Genomic DNA, 17667 nt, shown 5'->3' with positions numbered 1-17667 from the left:
TTAGTTAGACTATCCTTTGCAAAAAAGGTACTATATAAAATTGTTGCTTTTACCTGTGTTACTGGAATGTAGAGAGGCTCTCCAGTGTTTAATAAGGTCACATTTCCAAACTGATGCAAGCGGCCATCAGGTTTTAGCATTGTTGCCTCTTTAGCCTCCTCTTTGGTTGACTGTTTCCTAGTTGCGTCCTGTGTGCTCTCTGTCAGTTCCTCTGTGTCACTGTGACACTCAAAGAATTCATCCTCGCTGTCGCTCCAAGAGTCCCAGGACTTCCCCACATCATACTTGCCCTTTACCGATTCTGTAGAATGGGCTGACTCATGAGCCGCCTTGTACAGGGAGGTACCCGAGGAACGGTCACTGGTTTCTGCCTTCTTGGCATCATCCCGTGCCTTCTTCCGCTCAATGCAGCAGTTCAACATCTACAGGACAGGAAGGCAGAACACAAACATAAAGCACAATATGTTTCTGGCTTGAATGTAAAAGTTTGTAGTACTGTAAAATAAAAATATAAAATATAAAATAAAAAAAAACACGTACCTGGAGCTTTTGATGAAGTAGGCAACATTTAAGATCTGGAGGGCCGCCGCTTAACCTACAAAACAAGAAAAGGCCTATGTACTTATAGTTCACTATTTTTTAAGAACAGACATCTAGTAAAAATAATAATCATTTATTTGCAAAATGTTCTTAGCATTTAATGGGGTATAACTCTTCCTGGTATGACATCACGTCCGGTCATATGATCCCCCCAGGCTCCACCCTGTGTGTTACAGCACGTACTACAGGACTTCATCAGGAAAACTTTTTTATGTGGTGTGTGATGCAACGTATAGGGCGGGTGCTGAGATAATATGACCTGGAGAAATGTCATACCATGAAGAGTTTTACCCAATTGAATGCTAAAGGGAATTTTTCTATAGGTTAGCATAATTTTAATCACAAATAAAGCATTATTATATGGTTTTACACTATTGGGGGCATCCTCTTTTTTTCTATATGGCATGGGAGTAACATACATTGCATGGGTAAGGCACTCCTAAAAAAGGGACCAGCACTTATTCTCCAGGAGGTATACCTCGAAGGGGTTAATCACAAACACATTACCAAGAAAATACCGCAGCCAATGTAAATTAGCGTTTGCTCATAATACCTTATCCACGCAACCAGATTCAGCAGCCTATTTATATTTCTTTTAAATGAGACTGTAGTCTTCAGGTCACTTGAATTTCTGCTTTCCAACTTACTATTACCATCAAAAAGCTACAGTGCCTAGGAACAGGGAACACAACAGGCTACACTTAGACCCTCTTTCACAGTAAGCTGCGGGAGCACTAAAGTGATGTGTGTTTTTAGCGGCGCTTAAGCAGAGCTTTTTGGCTGCTAGCCAGGCGCTTTTAACCCATCGCTAGTGGCCAAAGATGGGGTTAAAAACGCCCGCGTTGCACTTCCGAATCGCTCTTCAGGCACTTTGGAAGCGCTGCACATTCATTTCAATAAGCAGGGCATTTTGGGAGCCCTGTATACAGCGTTCCCAAACCGTCCCAAAGATGCTGCTTGTGGGACTTTTTCTAATGTCCCGCAAGCGCACTGCCCCAGTGTGAAAAGACACATTGAAATGAATGGGAGGCAGTTTTCAATAATTCTTTAGAGGCTATTTCTAGTGCTAAAACACCTGAAAACCACCACAGTGTGAAAGGTGTCTTACTTAGATTCATATTCAATCTTAAAGTAGAACTACAGGCAAAATATTAAATAGAGTAAGGCAGGGGTTGACAAATTTGCTTGGAATCTAGGAGCCAGCTAAAAAAGTTAGGAGCCAGGTCCGTGACGGCGATCTGGACCTGTCCCTGGCCTGACATGGAGACGAGTGAGGGGAAGATAGCCCCCAGCCCCGCACCTGTCTCCAAGTCATTGCCCATAGCTCTTAGAGGGACATTTTATTTGTTTTATTTTTTTCAAATTGCATTTTAGTGTAAATATGAGATGTGAGGTCTCTCTGACCCCAGATCTCATATATAAGAGGACCTGTCATGCTTTTTTCTATTACAAGGGATTTTTACATTACTTATAATAGGAATAAAAGTGACACACATTTTTTTTTTTAAAAGAACAGTGAAAAAAATAAAAATAAAAGTTAAAATAAGAAGAAAAATTTTTTTTTTAAATGCACCCTGTCCCGCCAAGCTTGCGTGCAGAAGCGAACGCATATATGAAAGCGATGTTCAAACCACACATGTGAGATATCGCTGCGATCCGTAGAGTAAGAGCAATAATTCTAGCCCTAGACCTTCTCTGTAACTCAAAACGTGCAACCTGTGGAATTTTTTAAACGTCGCCTATGGAAATTTTAAAGGGTAAAAGTTTGTCGCCATTCCATGAGCGGGCGCAATTTTGAAGCATGACATGTTGGGTATGGATTTACTCGGCGTAAGATTATCTTTCACAATATAAAAAAAAAATTGGGCTAACTTTACTGTTGTTTTATTTTTTTAAATTAAATAAATTATTTTTCCCCCAAATAAAGTGCGCTTGTAAGTCCGCTGTGCAAATATGGTGTGACAGACAGTATTGCAACGACCACCATTTTACTCTGTAGGGTGTTATAAAAAATTTTATATATATATATTGTAAGGGATCTTCCCGGGGTAGGGTGTGTTTGGACACAGTTCACAGCAGACTTGGAATTTGATAAAGCAGATCTTGGCGTTTATTCGTGGTACAAACAGTCCAGCAAACAAAATATACAGCAACACCGTGCTTTCTAAGTACAACAAAAATAAAAGTCCTAGCCCGGCTGGGCGCTTACTAACAGGTTCTGCTCACCTATCTGACACTTACAAACACCGCGTCTTTCGCCTGGATATCGCAGGGTGAGTTTTAGCTCCAGCAGTGGCTGTGCTTGCAGCTTCCTTCAACACACAGATTGTTCATTCCCTGGCTGAGAAGCAATCACCTGCAGACCCTACAGAGCCTTTAGCTTCCCAGGCTAATTAGGATCCAAGCTCACCTGATCCCAAACCCAGAACTGGATCGGGGGATGTGGAATGACAGGTCCCTCTACCAAACCTACCTGCCATTCCATATAAACCCAGGCCCGGCAAAATTAAATAACAACTCAGCAGCATATCGCTGCTGAGAAACTGATCCATCCTGGATTTACCATCTCACACTGTGTAGCAACCTAGGTGAGATGTACACCCCCTCGATCACTTCTCCAGTGACATGTCTACATATCCCCCCCCTCTTTTTCAGACCGGAGGGCTGAGCCTTTTGTCCCCACAGACAACTTACCCTTGAAAATGCGTCAGCATTTGCCTGTAATTTCCCTGGCCTGTGTTCCACAGTGAAATTAAAGTTTTGTAGGGAGAGAAACCATCTAGTCACTCTTGCATTTCTCTCCTTGTTTAACTTCATCCATGTTAGGGGGGCATGGTCTGTCACCAACTTGAATTTCCTGCCTAGCAAGTAATACTTTAAAGATTCTAGGGCCCACTTCACTGCCAAACATTCTCGCTCCACAATGGCATAATTTTTCTCGGCCGGGGTTAGTTTTCTACTCAAGTACGTCACCGGATGCTCCTCACCATTCACTACTTGTGAGAGTACTGCACCTAAGCCTGTGCTAGAGGCATCTGTCTGGACCAGAAATTCTCGCCTGAAATCGGGGGTGACTAACACAGGTGGTTGGCACAAGGCAGACTTAAGGCTTTGGAAAGCCTCCTCGGCCTCTGGGGTCCACGTGACCATTGCTGTCTTTCCGCCCTTTGTCAAGTCAGTTAGCGGAGCAGCAACTGAGGCAAAGTTCGGCACAAATCTACGGTAATAACCCGTAATACCCAGGAAAGCTCTAACCTGTTTCCTTGTCAGGGGTCTAGGCCAATTCTGTATTGCCTCAATTTTATTTAGCTGTGGCCTAACCAATCCTCTTCCAACAATGTAGCCCAGATATTTGGCCTCTTCTAGGGCTAGAGCACACTTCTCGGCATTTATGGTCAACCCTGCATCACTTATGGCATCCAACACGGCCTGTACCTTACAGAGGTGACTTTCCCAATCAGGGCTAAAAATGACCACATCATCGAGGTAGGCGGCTGAGTAATCACGATGTGGTCGCAGAATCAAGTCCATCAACCTCTGGAAAGTTGCAGGCGCTCCATGTAACCCGAACGGCATCACTACATACTGGAATAGCCCATCAGGGGTGGAGAAAGCAGTTTTCTCTTTAGCCTCGTTAGAAAGTGGAATCTGCCAATAGCCCTTTGTGAGATCGAGGGTGGTTATGTACCTGGCGTTACCCAACTTCTCAATCAACTCATCTACCCTGGGCATAGGATACGCATCGAACTTGGAGATCTCATTCAACTTTCTGAAATCGTTACAGAACCTCCAAGTTCCATTGGGCTTTGGGATTAGCACAATTGGGCTGGACCATTCACTCTGTGACACCTCAATTACCCCCAGAGCAAGCATACGTTTTACCTCGGCAGATACGGCTTCCCTACGTGCCTCGGGTATCCTATAGGGCTTAAGGTTTACTCTGCTTCTAGGCTCAGTTTCAATGTGATGATGGATGAGGTGTGTACGCCCTGGGAGGTCAGAGAACTTGTTTTTGTTTTTCTGTAAAAATTCCTGAGCCTCCTGTTTCTGTGACACTGATAGAGTATCACCTACCTTGACTGGAGGGATTGGTTGTGACAAATTATTAACAGTATTTGTCGCCCCCAAGGATTCCCTGTCTTTCCAGGGCTTGATCAAGTTTATGTGATAAACTTGGAAAGGCTTCCTTCTACCTGGTTGGTGCACCTTGTAGTTCACCTCACTGATCTTTTCAACAATTTCATAAGGACCTTGCCACTTCGCTAAGAATTTACTCTCAACAGTGGGGACTAGTATAAGGACCCTATCGCCTGGGTTGAATGTCCTGATTCTTGCGGACCGGTTGTAAATTCTACTTTGGGCCTCTTGAGCTCTCTGGAGGTGTTCCCTTACCAGGGGCATTACAGTGGCTATACGGTCCTGCATTTGTGCTACATGCTCAATAACACTCTTGTATGGGGTGGACTCATTCTCCCATGTCTCTTTTGCAATGTCTAGTAGACCCCTAGGGTGATGACCATAGACCAACTCGAATGGTGAGAACCCTGTGGACGCTTGGGGCACCTCCCTAATAGCAAACATGAGGTAGGGTAATAAATGATCCCAGTCACGACCATCTTTTGCCACCACTTTCTTCAACATATGTTTCAAAGTTTTATTAAATCTCTCCACCAATCCGTCCGTCTGGGGGTGGTACACAGAGGTACGGATGTGTGAGATTTTAAATAGTCTGCATAATTCCTTCATTACTTTCGACATAAATGGCGTACCTTGGTCAGTTAGGATTTCTTTGGGGATCCCAGTCCTAGAGAACATATAAAACAACTCACGTGCAATTGTTTTAGATGCAGTGTTTCTTAAGGGTACAGCCTCAGGATAGCGGGTCGCATAATCCAGGACTACCAAAATATACTGGTGTCCTCTAGCTGACTTTACAATGGGACCCACTAAATCCATGGCAATACGCTCAAAAGGCACCTCTATAATAGGGAGCGAAACCAAAGGACTGCGAAAATGTGACACTGGGGCACTAACCTGACATGTGGGGCACGACTCACAGTATTTTTTAATGTCATCATATATGGCCGGCCAAAAAAACCTCTGGAGAACCCTCTCTCGCGTTTTGTCAGTCCCCAAGTGTCCCCCAAGAACATGGTTATGTGCCATGTCAAGCACCTGACGCCGGTACGGCTTAGGTACCAGAAGCTGTTCCACAATCTCATCTTTAACCTTATTGACTCTATAGAAAAGATCATTAGTCACCGAAAAATGTGGAAATCTTTTTTCAGCATCTGGTTCCTGAGGTACCCCGTTCATAACAGCAACCTGCTCTCTCGCATTTTTGAGAGTGGGGTCCTGTAATTGTGCAGTCCCAAAATTATCGCTAGACACCTCTAAGTCTAGTATATTTTGCTCAGTGGGAGGAGCCTCCTCCTCCCCAGCCAGGACCTGCAAAGGAAAACAATCATTTTCATCCTGCACATTTTTATCATTCACAGTGGACAAGGCAACCCCCTTAGAGGTATCCTCACTCCTTTTGGGGATTTTTCTTTTTTCCCAAAGAGCCCAGAATAATGGAAAATCGCGCCCCAATATTACATTATGCATGAGGTTTTTAACCACACCCACTTCATATTGTACGGTGCCTTGTTCAGTCCCGACTTTAGCCAGCACTATAGGGTACACTTTTGTATCACCATGTATGCACACAACACTCATATGCTTTTTAGACTCTAAGTCCCCAGTCACCAGGCTAGCATGCACCAAGGTTACAAGGCTTCCTGAGTCCATTAACGCTTTAACAGGAAAGTCATTGATTGTGATGTTGCAGATTTGCGGTTCAGTCTCTAGTCCAGGAACTGCAGCACAAGATGGTTCCGCAAATAGCGACTGACGCCTGCTAGCGTCACATTCCATGGGTTCAGAGGTAAGAGGGCAATGGGCCGACACGTGTCCCACCTCATGGCATCTCCAACACTGGATAGGGCCTGGTCTCTTTGGCAAGGAGTCCTTTTCAGAGCCCCTTAGCCACCCGGGACCATCACCAGTCTTTTGTCCCTGAGACACCACTTGAGCCCTTTTCCCCCCATCAGCACCCCTCCACACTCCCCCAATAGATGGAAGTCTCTTACCAGCTGACGGCACAGATCTGGCGCTCCGGGGAGGTGAAGATGCTGCAGGAACATCACTGAGGTAGTCCTCAGTCGCCTGGAACCTCTCCACAAGGTTGACAAGTTCGTTTGCATTCTTAGGATCACCTTGTCCCACCCAGCGTTGCAAGTCAGTAGGAAGGGCTCGGAGGTAGCGATCCATCACGACCTTCTCTAGGATTTGTGCAGGAGTAGAAGTGTCTGGCTCCAACCACTTTCTTGCCAAATGGATTAGGTCATACATCTGGGACCTCGCTGATTTGTCCAGACTGTAGCTCCAGTTGCGTACCCTCCGGGCACGGACTGCAGTAGTAACTCCTAGTCGGGCAAGCATCTCCTCTTTTAGCCGAGTATAGTCCTTAACCTCTTGCTCACTGAGGTCATAGTAGGCCTTTTGAGGTTCACCTGTTAAATAGGGCGCAATTACCTCTGCCCACTCAGCGGCTGGTAACTTCTCTCGCTCAGCCACGCGCTCAAATACTGTTAGATAGGCCTCAACATCGTCCTCAGCAGTCATCTTTTGCAGCGCTTTCTGCACAGTCCTTCTCCCAGAAAAAATCTCTGGAGCGGCTCCCTCCATTGTGGGTGGATTAGCAACCACAGGCGCCTCTCGATTTACTATCAGGTGCTCGATAAGTTGTTGTTGTGCAGCCATCATCTGCTGTTGTGCAGCCATGGACTGTTCATGTCGTCTATTGGCCTCTGTCTGCGCCTGCTGTTGTGCAGCCATCATCTGCTGTTGTTCAGCCATGGACTGTTCATGTCGTCTATTGGCCTCTGTCTAAGCCTGCTGTTGTTGCAAACTCACTTGCATAAACTGCTTCAGCATCTCCTCCATGTTGCTGGACTGTTTTTGGAGTGTAGTTGCAGCTTTCACCCAGGACATCAGCAGCTGTAGCCAAGTCTGTCCACACCGTTGCCCCTAGCAACCGCGTTGCCCGCTACCTCCACCAATTGTAAGGGATCTTCCCGGGGTAGGGTGTGTTTGGACACAGTTCACAGCAGACTTGGAATTTGATAAAGCAGATCTTGGCGTTTATTCGTGGTACAAACAGTCCAGCAAACAAAATATACAGCAACACCGTGCTTTCTAAGTACAACAAAAATAAAAGTCCTAGCCCGGCTGGGCGCTTACTAACAGGTTCTGCTCACCTATCTGACACTTACAAACACCGCGTCTTTCGCCTGGATATCGCAGGGTGAGTTTTAGCTCCAGCAGTGGCTGTGCTTGCAGCTTCCTTCAACACACAGATTGTTCATTCCCTGGCTGAGAAGCAATCACCTGCAGACCCTACAGAGCCTTTAGCTTCCCAGGCTAATTAGGATCCAAGCTCACCTGATCCCAAACCCAGAACTGGATCGGGGGATGTGGAATGACAGGTCCCTCTACCAAACCTACCTGCCATTCCATATAAACCCAGGCCCGGCAAAATTAAATAACAACTCAGCAGCATATCGCTGCTGAGAAACTGATCCATCCTGGATTTACCATCTCACACTGTGTAGCAACCTAGGTGAGATGTACACCCCCTCGATCACTTCTCCAGTGACATGTCTACAATATATATATATATATATATATATATATATATAATGTTTAGGGGTTCTAAGTAAAGGAGAAGGCTGGCAGGGCAAGCTCCATTAGCATTGCTGGTTGTAATTCCAACGGACACCACAAGAGGGCGCCAGATTCCAGAAGGAACCATAGGATCACAGAAGGCCTCAAAGCCGGGGGCTCAATTACCGGCCACCGCCGGCGGCGCTGCCCGACGCGATCACGCCGGGGGTGTCCACGGAGACAGGATACCCCCAGCTGTGCTGCCCCAGGCGCCAGGTTGCTAATTCTAGTCGCAAATGCGACCTGGCGCCAGGGTTTTGTCGAGCCCTGGAGTAAGGTAGGGGCATAAAATCGCATGGTTTTTTTCGCCATCTTTGTCCCATTTTGCAGATTTCCCTTCACTTTCTGCCCCATAGCCAAACAGGCAGTGAGAGGAAATCCTTGAAAATTAAGGGAACCTCTTGGGAATCCCCAGGTCACCAGAACTAGTGTCCCCACTGGAAGACTTCCACTCCATTGCTTTTTTTGGGGACAACACAAAATTTGGGATTTTCTTCTTTTGATGATAATGGTAAAACAGAACTAATAGAAAGGGTGATTCTCCCCAACAGGAGCACAGACCGCAATAAAAACTGACAGATGTTATAATCCCTCTCTACTCTATCCAAAAATGTAACAAATGTGTAAAATTATCTACTGCAGTGGCCTCACAACTAATTTTGTCTAGGGGCAAGAAGAAGCTGTTTTACTCATCTGATCATTCACTGGCAGATGGCACAGACTCACAGTCCAGCAGTGGACAGTCCCACTAAATCTGGGGGTCTCCATACTTTCTAAGCAAGGAGCCAGTTTACCATCCTGCAGGCTTTAGAGGGGCCAAACTGTGGCCAGTGGGAGTAGAAAATGCCTAAACATTGGTGTCTCATCATTGGTTTTACTGGGAGGAATAGTGCCCCATTGTTGGCATCAATGGGAAGAATAGTGCCCCATTGTTGGTGTCAGTAGGGGGAATAGTGACCCAAGGGCCAGATAAAGGCGAGCAAAGGGCCACAGTGTGAAGACCACTGCTTTACACCATCATGTCCAATGCAGAACTAGAGCTATGGACCCAGCACTAGCCTTGATATCAGGATTCTAGACCAGTGGTCTCCACACTGCCGCCCGGGGTCTGGATCTGGCGCTTTGCCTTTATCCAACCCTTGGGGCACTTTTTCTCCCACTAATGCAAGACACTATTTCTCCCACTGACACCAATGAGGTATAATTCCTGTTACTGACATCAACAACAATAGTGGGGCACTATTCTTCCCACTGACACAAACGATGGGGCACCATTCCTCCCACTAATACCAATGATGGGGCACCATTCCTCCCAGTAATACCAATGATGGGGCACCATTCCTCCCACTAATACCAATGATGGGGCACCATTCCTCCCACTAATACCAATGATGGGGCACTCTCTCTCCCACTAATACTAACGATGAGACACTATTTCTCCCACTGGTACCGATTACCGTATATACTCGAGTATAGGCCGACCCGAATATAAGCCGAGGCCCCCAATTTACCCCCAAAAAAACTGGCAAACTTATTGACTCGTGTATAAGCCGAGGGTGAGACATGCCTGTCCATCCCTGTGTGTGTGTCCGTCCATCCCTGTGTGTCCGTCCATCCCTGTGTGTCCGTCCATCCCTGTGTGTCCGTCCATCCATCCCTGTGTGTGTGTGTGTCCATCCATCCATCCCTGTGTGTGTGTGTCTCCATCCATCCATCCATCCATCCCTGTGTGTGTGTGTCTCCATCCATCCATCCCTGTGTGTGTGTGTCTCCATCCATCCATCCATCCCTGTGTGTGTGTGTATCCATCCATCCCTGTGTGTGTGTGTGTCTCCATCCATCCATCCATCCGTGTGTGTGTGTGTGTGTGTGTGTGTGTGTCCAGCCTACCTGTGTCCCGAGCCTTTGTCCCGAGCCTCCGTCCCGTGTCGTGCCTTGCCTTCGTCCCGTCCCGTCCCGTCCCGTCCTGTCCCGTGCCGTGCCTTGCCTTGCCTCCGTCCCGTGCCCTCTTCGTCGGCGGCCATTGTAAAATTCAAAAGCCGCGCCTCCTCCTTCGCCTGTGATAGGCGGAACACTGAATTTCCCAGCAGCCTGTGTTCCGCCTATCACAGACGTCGTATCATCCTCGTCCGTAGTACGAGGATGAGACGATGCCCGTGATAGGCGGAACACAGGCTGCTGGGAAATTCAGTGTTCCGCCTATCACAGGCGAAGGCGGAGCCGGAGGCGCGGCTTTTGAATCATAGAATGGCCGCTGTCTGTCTGCTCGACACGCTGATCGAGCGGGCAGACAGCGATGACTCGAGTATAAGCCGAGGGGGGCACTTTCAGCCTCAAAAAAGAGGCTGAAAATCTCGGCTTATACTCGAGTATATACGGTATGTGGTACTTTTCCTTCCACTGACACCGATAGGACATTACTCCTCTCACTAACAGCAACAATGGGGAACGATTTCTGCACCGACCCAAACAATAAGTGTCAGTGGGAGGAATTCCTGCACCTAATACCAAATATGCACTGTTTACTCCCACTGTCACCAAGACAATTTCTACTGCTATTGGCCACATTCCAGCCCCCCTCAAGTCTGAAGGACAGTAAACTGTCCCTTTAGAAAGTTTTTGTTCCCCTAGTCCAATAAGAGCAATTAAATGAAGGCACAACTCCATTGTAAGGGATAATTTTTTTCGTTGGCCAGAGTTGGACTTTAAAGCAGATCAATGCATATTACCGTATTTATCGGCGTATAACACGCACTTTTTTCCCCTTAAAATCAGGGGAAAATCGCGGGTGCGTGTTATACGCCGATCCTCCACGATTTCTGAGCAATTTTTTCAGCCACCTTCGGCCCTTCTCAGCGGCTTTCGGCCCTTCTCGGCGGCCGAAAAAACCCGCCAAGAAGGGCTGAGAGCGTCCGAAAGCCGCCGAGAACGGCCGAAAGCCACCGAGAACGGCCGAGAACTACCGGGCCATTTTTAAAAATAAAAGCTGACATTATCACTGAGAAGGGGACAAGGATGCAGAAGGCTGCAATGACAGACAGGCTGCAATGACGGAGAGGCTGCATGACAAGGCTGCAAATTACACTGACAAGGCTTCAGATGGACACTGATAAGGCTGCATTGATGGGCATTTAAATGTAAGTTTTTTTTTCCCTTAAATTTCCCTCCTAAAAGTTTTTTTCTATAAAATTCCCTCCTAAACTTGGGGTGCGTGTTATACGTCGATAAATACGGTATTTTAAATGGATGATAAGAGCACCTTAGAACATGCACAATTTTTCAGCAAAGGACAACACAACGAGCATATGCATCTGTGCATTGCCATGCGCAATAATGAAGGCACGTTGCAGTGCATTGCAGAGGCACGAATAACTTTCCACTGCAATGCTCATCTACATGGCATTCACGCAAAGAAAAGAAAAAAATTATAATATATAATTGTGTGTGTGTGTGTGTGTGTGTGTGTGTGTGGTATATATATATATATATCTCGTTTGTAATTAGGCAATGTCTCCTTGTAGCTCTGAGGTCCTGTTTTTTCTTTTACTACTTTCAATTGAATTCCTTTTAAGTTCTGCCAAACTCTTGAAACTTTACATATTAACATATACTATTATTGTCTAGTTGGCAGGCAGACTATGCAAGCTGTCACCTGACTGGACTTACAGCGTTGGCAGCAATGTAAAAAAAAAGAAGAAAAAAAACACACACAAGATTGATGGACAGAATTACAAATCTTCTGGCAGATAAAACAGTTTTCATATATGTATTTCAATTCTGGGTTTAGTAATTTTCCTGGAGTACAGCTTTAATAATAAAAAAACAAAACAAATTTAAAAAACAGTTTGAAAATAAGATTGTTTGGTCTGAAACAGAAAAATCACTGTGCGTGGGCAGGCTGAACATCTGTAATTAACAGATCCTCTTCTGCACACATTCTGTTTATAAATTGTCTTACATTTACATAGTTTTCAATGCGTTTGATAATAATGAAAAAGGAATTTAAAGAATTTTAAGGGAATGTGGAGTGGTTTTATACATATTTTATTTGATATGGCTAGAACTAAAAATGTACTTTAAAAAATAAAAATAAAATCTTTAGTAAGGGCCAGTTCACACCAGATGCAGTTCTGTGCGTTTTTTTCTGCATAAAATGCATGCACAGTGTTTTCCATGTATTCCACTAGCTCTAGTTCACACCATGCAGTCAGTTTCCAGTCGGTTTCTGGCCAGTTTCTGCACCAGAAGCTGACTGCATGGTGTGAACTAAAGCCGTTTGGAATACATGGAAAACACTGTGATTGCATTTTTCGTGCAGAAAAAAATAAATAAAGAAGAGCACGGAACTGCATCTAGTGTGAACTGGCCCTGATACCATCAGCAGCAGCCTATCCATTATGTACGCCGCCCCCACTATACATGTGTCCAGCCCCCATGCAGGACACTGGATGCATGAATTCCAATTGGGGGGGGGGGGGGCGGTGTTTTTTTGAAGCATGTGATTAGAGAGCCAGAGGCTCTAACAGGCTTTAAAAAAGGAGTGAGCCCACCCAGTTGTGTGATAAAAGCAAATGAATATTCACCATTTTCACACAGATTCTCCTCCCGGCCAATAAGGAAGTGGGTCTGAGAATAGTTTCCTGATGGTGAAGCTTCTCGATTGGCCCAGGAGGGAGGAGACAGAAGCCGCCGTGATGCCAACGGAAGAGAGAAGTGGAAGCCGCCAAACGATGCCCATGGAGAAGAGAAGGGAAAGCCAGCCCGTGATGCCCGCCGCCTAGGTGAAGCCATAGATGGGGTAAGTGCTCCGGTGCCGACCGACAGGATACCTGTGCCGTTCCTTCAGAGCTCTAAGTCGCAGCCGTGACTCATGCATGGGAGTGACATCATAGCAGCTCGGCCATTCAAGAGGGCAGCCTGCGAACCTGGAAGGATGACCAGATGAAGAGGAAAGCCTCTGCAGCAGTGACAGCATGCTGCTGGAGGGCTACGTTTCAAGGTAAGTCTTTCATAATGTGCTCGTATGCAATCCATACAAGCACATTATGACCTTACCTCGCAGGGAGTGTTTGTTTTTTTTTTTTATTTGTTGATGTTTACTACCGCTTTAAGTGACAATAACGCTGCAGCAGCCCTGGGCCTGGTAGGCAATGAGAATACCACATTCTATATATACAAAAATCGTCCAGAAAGAGTCAGATGGAATACAGATTGCTACCATAAAGGTAGACCTTTGAAACAGCCCTCTCACGCCGATTGTTGGAAATCTGGAGTTTCTTCCAGGTCTTCATTGTAGGAATTTCCTCTGCTGAACGGATTCTGGACTCTCTCCATCTAGACAGATAGTTTGTTCAACTGGCTTAAAACCTCTTGTGGAGATTTCTCCTTCCATGACAGAGTGGATGGGTCCATTATATACAATAAAAGCATTTATATTTTTAGGCTATTTTATAAGCTCAATGAAACGAGGCAAAGTCTAAAGCCCTATGAAGCTCTGTGTATGCATGACTCGGATTGCCCATGTATAGTAGTAGCTCAGATGTATATTATTCTGTTCCATGCTTTTCCAAAATGCCCCTTTTTATACACAAGACTGGGAGAAGAAATTGGGACTTGCCATCCCCGAGGAGGTACTAAATACTTCTATTTGACTTTTAAAAACAAGTATAGCTAGCCAAACCCAGGAAAGGAGCTCCTTACTAGATAGTATAGAAGTCCAGCTTCATTACACAAGATTATCCCATCAATATCTGACCAGTGCTGGAGGCTTGGAGACTTGGAGGGTACTTTGTTGCATTTATGATGGGCCGATTCTATTACATTTTTGGAATTCTATCCTCAGGTTACTGGACGAACCTGCCCGGAAACCCCAGAAGCTGCACTTCCCTCCATAATACCTGGGTCAAATGCAAATATTAAAAAAAGCATCCTCCGATTTCTCCTATCCACATGGTACTCATTCCAAGACACTGGAAGAAGACTACTAGCTCCACCATTAAATATGTGGAGAAACTAACTGCTAACCTACATGAAAGGTACCCACATTTTTTTTGCCACTTAGGTATTCTTGGATAGACTATTCTACTTTAACCAAAGTGCTATCTTTTCTATACTAGCTTGGCTATGCAGCTGGCGGTTCTGGTGATCTCCCGGTTCGGAGTTCTCCCTTCCTTACTTTTTCTATTTCTTTCTTTTGTTTTCCCTCACATTTCTCTGTCCAATATACTGGCTCCTTGCTCGCATAGTGGTACAAAAACCTGGTAAATTGTATTTATATATCAGTTTACATATTCTAACCTTCCTATAATAGCTTGCAGAACTTTGACTATGCTGCTGGTAGCTCTGGTTATCTCCCGGTCCGGAGTCCTCCCTTCCTTGCTCACTATTTCTATTGCCGCGTACACACGAGCAGACTTTTCAACATCCAAAGTCCGAAGGACTGAGTCCGTCAGACTATCCGATCGTGTGTGGGCTGCAACGGACTTTTGACTCGCCAAAGTCCGAAGGACTTTAGAATATGGAACATGCTTCAAATTTTCCCGAAGGAACTCCGCTCGTGTGTATGCTACTCCGACGGACTAAAACCGACGCTAGGGCAGCTATTGGCTACTGGCTATGAACTTCCTTATTCGAGTCGGGTCGTACGTCATCACGTTCGAATCCGTCGGAGTTTAGTGTGATTGTGTGTGGCCAAGTCCGTTCGGCCGAAAAGTCTGTCAGAACTCCGTCGGAATTCCAGCAGAACTCCGACGGAACTCCTTTGGAAGTCTGTCGGACATAAGTCCGCTCGTGTGTACGGGGCTTATCTCTTTCCTCACATTTCTCTGTCCAAGACACTGGTTCCTTGCTCGCGTAGGTTTTTGTACCATTGGTAAATTTTATTTGTTTATTCGTTTATTTCATCCTTCCTATAATAGTTTGTAGAACTTTGGCTAGGATGCTGGTAGCTCTGTTGATCTCCTGATCCAGAGTCCTCTCTTCCTTCCTGACTTTTCCCATCTCTTTCCTTTGCTCTACTCGGATTTCTCTGTCCAATACACTGGCTCCTTGTTCACATAGGTTTTTGCAACATTGGTAAATTTTATTTATCAGTTTATGTATTCTATCCTTCCTATAATAGCTTGCAGAACTTTGACTATGCTGCTGGTAGCTCTGGTGATCTGTTCCAGAGTCCTCTCTTACTTGCTCACTTTTTGTATCACTTTTGTTTTCCTCACATTTCTCCGTCCAAGACACTGGCTCTTTGCTCACATAGAATAAATAAAATGTAACAATGATACAAAAACCTATGTGAGCAAAGAGCCAGTGTCTTGGAGGGAGAAATGTGAGGAAAACAAAAGTGATACAAAAAGTGAGCAAGTAAGAGAGGACTCCGGAACAGGAGATCACCAGAGCTACCAGCAGCATAGCCAAAGTTCTGCAAGCTATTATAGAAATCATAGAATAAATAAAATGTAACAATGATACAAAAACCTATGATTTCTAGAATAGCTTACAGAACTTTGGCTATGCTGTTGGTAGCGCTGGTGAGCTCTTGGTCCAGAGTCCTCCCTTCCTTACTTTTTCTATCGATTTGTTTTCCTCACATTTGCCTATCCAAGACACTGGCTCCTTACTCGCATAAGTTTTCGTGCCATTGGTACATTTTATTTCTTTATTTTAGAACGTTTGCAATGACATTATTCATACCTAGATTGCCCGATGATATAAATCACAACACAACAGGGTCTCTCCAATTCACTGCAGGCTTGTGTTTCAATGCTGTACATGACTTGCATTACCAACTTGCATGTTTGCATTTGTTTCAAAACTTTAAAAAAAATTGTTCTTTAAAAATAGTGGACATCCATATACACAGGACACATTGTAATAGAGAGCTAGGGGTACCCACCCTGAAATCATATGATTGTTCTCCCACCGAAAGCGCATCTCCAGTACGAACTCCTGCCATAAATGTGCCACACCTCGCACCCCTCCATGGTAGAAGTTGACCATGCACAGGCACAGAGCCAGCTTGTAGGTTAGGCAGTCCGCCGGTGCCGATTTAAGCTGGCTGTACAGGTTCTGTGAACAGAGAAACAATCACATCCAACATACATAATTCAAGTACTTTACAATCATTTGAGCATTGTTGCATCACAAATGAGTCCGTCTGATCGCCAAGGACAGATGGCTGAAAATATGCAAAATTCCTGAACCGCGCTCCTGAAAACAAAAAAAAATCCAACATCTCATTTAAAGATACAGAGAGCCCCCTTATGAATATGGATCTGCTTATTGTACCAAAAAATGATTTCATTCTGAACGATCATGAGTTTTTCCGCAAAGAAAGAATGGCTTTAAGCCCGTCAAGAACAGAATGAAGGGAGTAAAAAAACTCTTAAGTCAGGATTGAACTTTTCTTTTGACGAATCTAGCTGAATACCAATACTGCATTGATGCTGAAACTAAACTTTATTGATAACCTGTAATTACAATAATCACACGCTGCGATAGAGAAGAGGCCATGAGCTTCTAATTGCCCTGATTTGCATATTACATTTGCATAAATTTGCAAACAACTTGTGTAATTGCATGTTCCTATACATCTCCCTCTTACAAGTGTGTCTGCCTGTATGTGTCAACATCTAAAAATTTAGATAAATGGCAAAAACACACACAAACGCACAGCTCAATAAACACCAAGAGCTCATTCTTTTCTGTATGTTTCTCTGCCAAGTAACACAGCTCTTTTTTTGCACCACAGGTAATGACATTGCATTTCCATTATTGGGAACCCCCTGATGAAGTCTTTACGATGAAACACATAGACATTAGGGATGAGCCCCGGCGTGTTCGCACACTCCAGGTGCAGAGCCCGCCAGGAAGTCGGCGCAGCGCTGCGCTAATCACAGGCAGTGAGACATTTCCCGATCTCTGCAGCCGTGCATCGGGGCAATGTCTCACTGCCTGTGCTTAACGCAGCGCTGCGCCGTCTTCCTGGCGGGCTCTGCACGTGGCGTATGCGAACACCCTGGAGCTCATCCTTAGTAGACATCATTCAAGCAATACAAGCCGACACTCAGAAGTGTGGCTGATAATGGGACTATGCTGTACACATTGGTCTGCTGGGAACATCAGCTACATGCAACTATTATTAAAGTTTTAAATAAACAGTTTTACGCTATAAAGGTCGATTTGTTGCATGAATAAACTCCAGAGGAACTTCACTCTCTCAATTAGCAGTCCATTTTTAACCCTTATGCTGCTAGCATTAGTAAATAGATATACTTTCCTATCATGTTTACTTGTTTTAAACTT

At 45.1% G+C, this 17667-nt stretch overlaps 1 protein-coding gene across 2 annotated transcripts in view; it reads right to left on the bottom strand.

Annotated features, from left to right (window-relative positions):
- RAB3GAP1 (RAB3 GTPase activating protein catalytic subunit 1) overlaps nucleotides 1-17667 on the bottom strand; it is a 261671-nt gene that overhangs the window by 127067 nt on the left and 116937 nt on the right. For both annotated transcript variants that reach the window (XM_077447811.1, XM_077447812.1), the window contains exons 15-17: nucleotides 16259-16431; nucleotides 541-595; nucleotides 54-422 (exon numbers count right to left, since the gene is read on the bottom strand). In XM_077447811.1, coding sequence (XP_077303937.1) covers nucleotides 54-422; nucleotides 541-595; nucleotides 16259-16431 — 597 coding nt within the window. The remainder of the gene's footprint in view (nucleotides 1-53; nucleotides 423-540; nucleotides 596-16258; nucleotides 16432-17667) is intronic.

Source organism: Lithobates pipiens, unplaced genomic scaffold (genome assembly GCF_037356315.1).
Source record: "Lithobates pipiens isolate NorthernLeopardFrog02 unplaced genomic scaffold, aLitPip1_a1.2 Scaffold_22, whole genome shotgun sequence".
Taxonomy (NCBI): Eukaryota; Metazoa; Chordata; class Amphibia; order Anura; family Ranidae; genus Lithobates; species Lithobates pipiens.
This window is presented reverse-complemented; position numbering and strand designations above follow the sequence as displayed.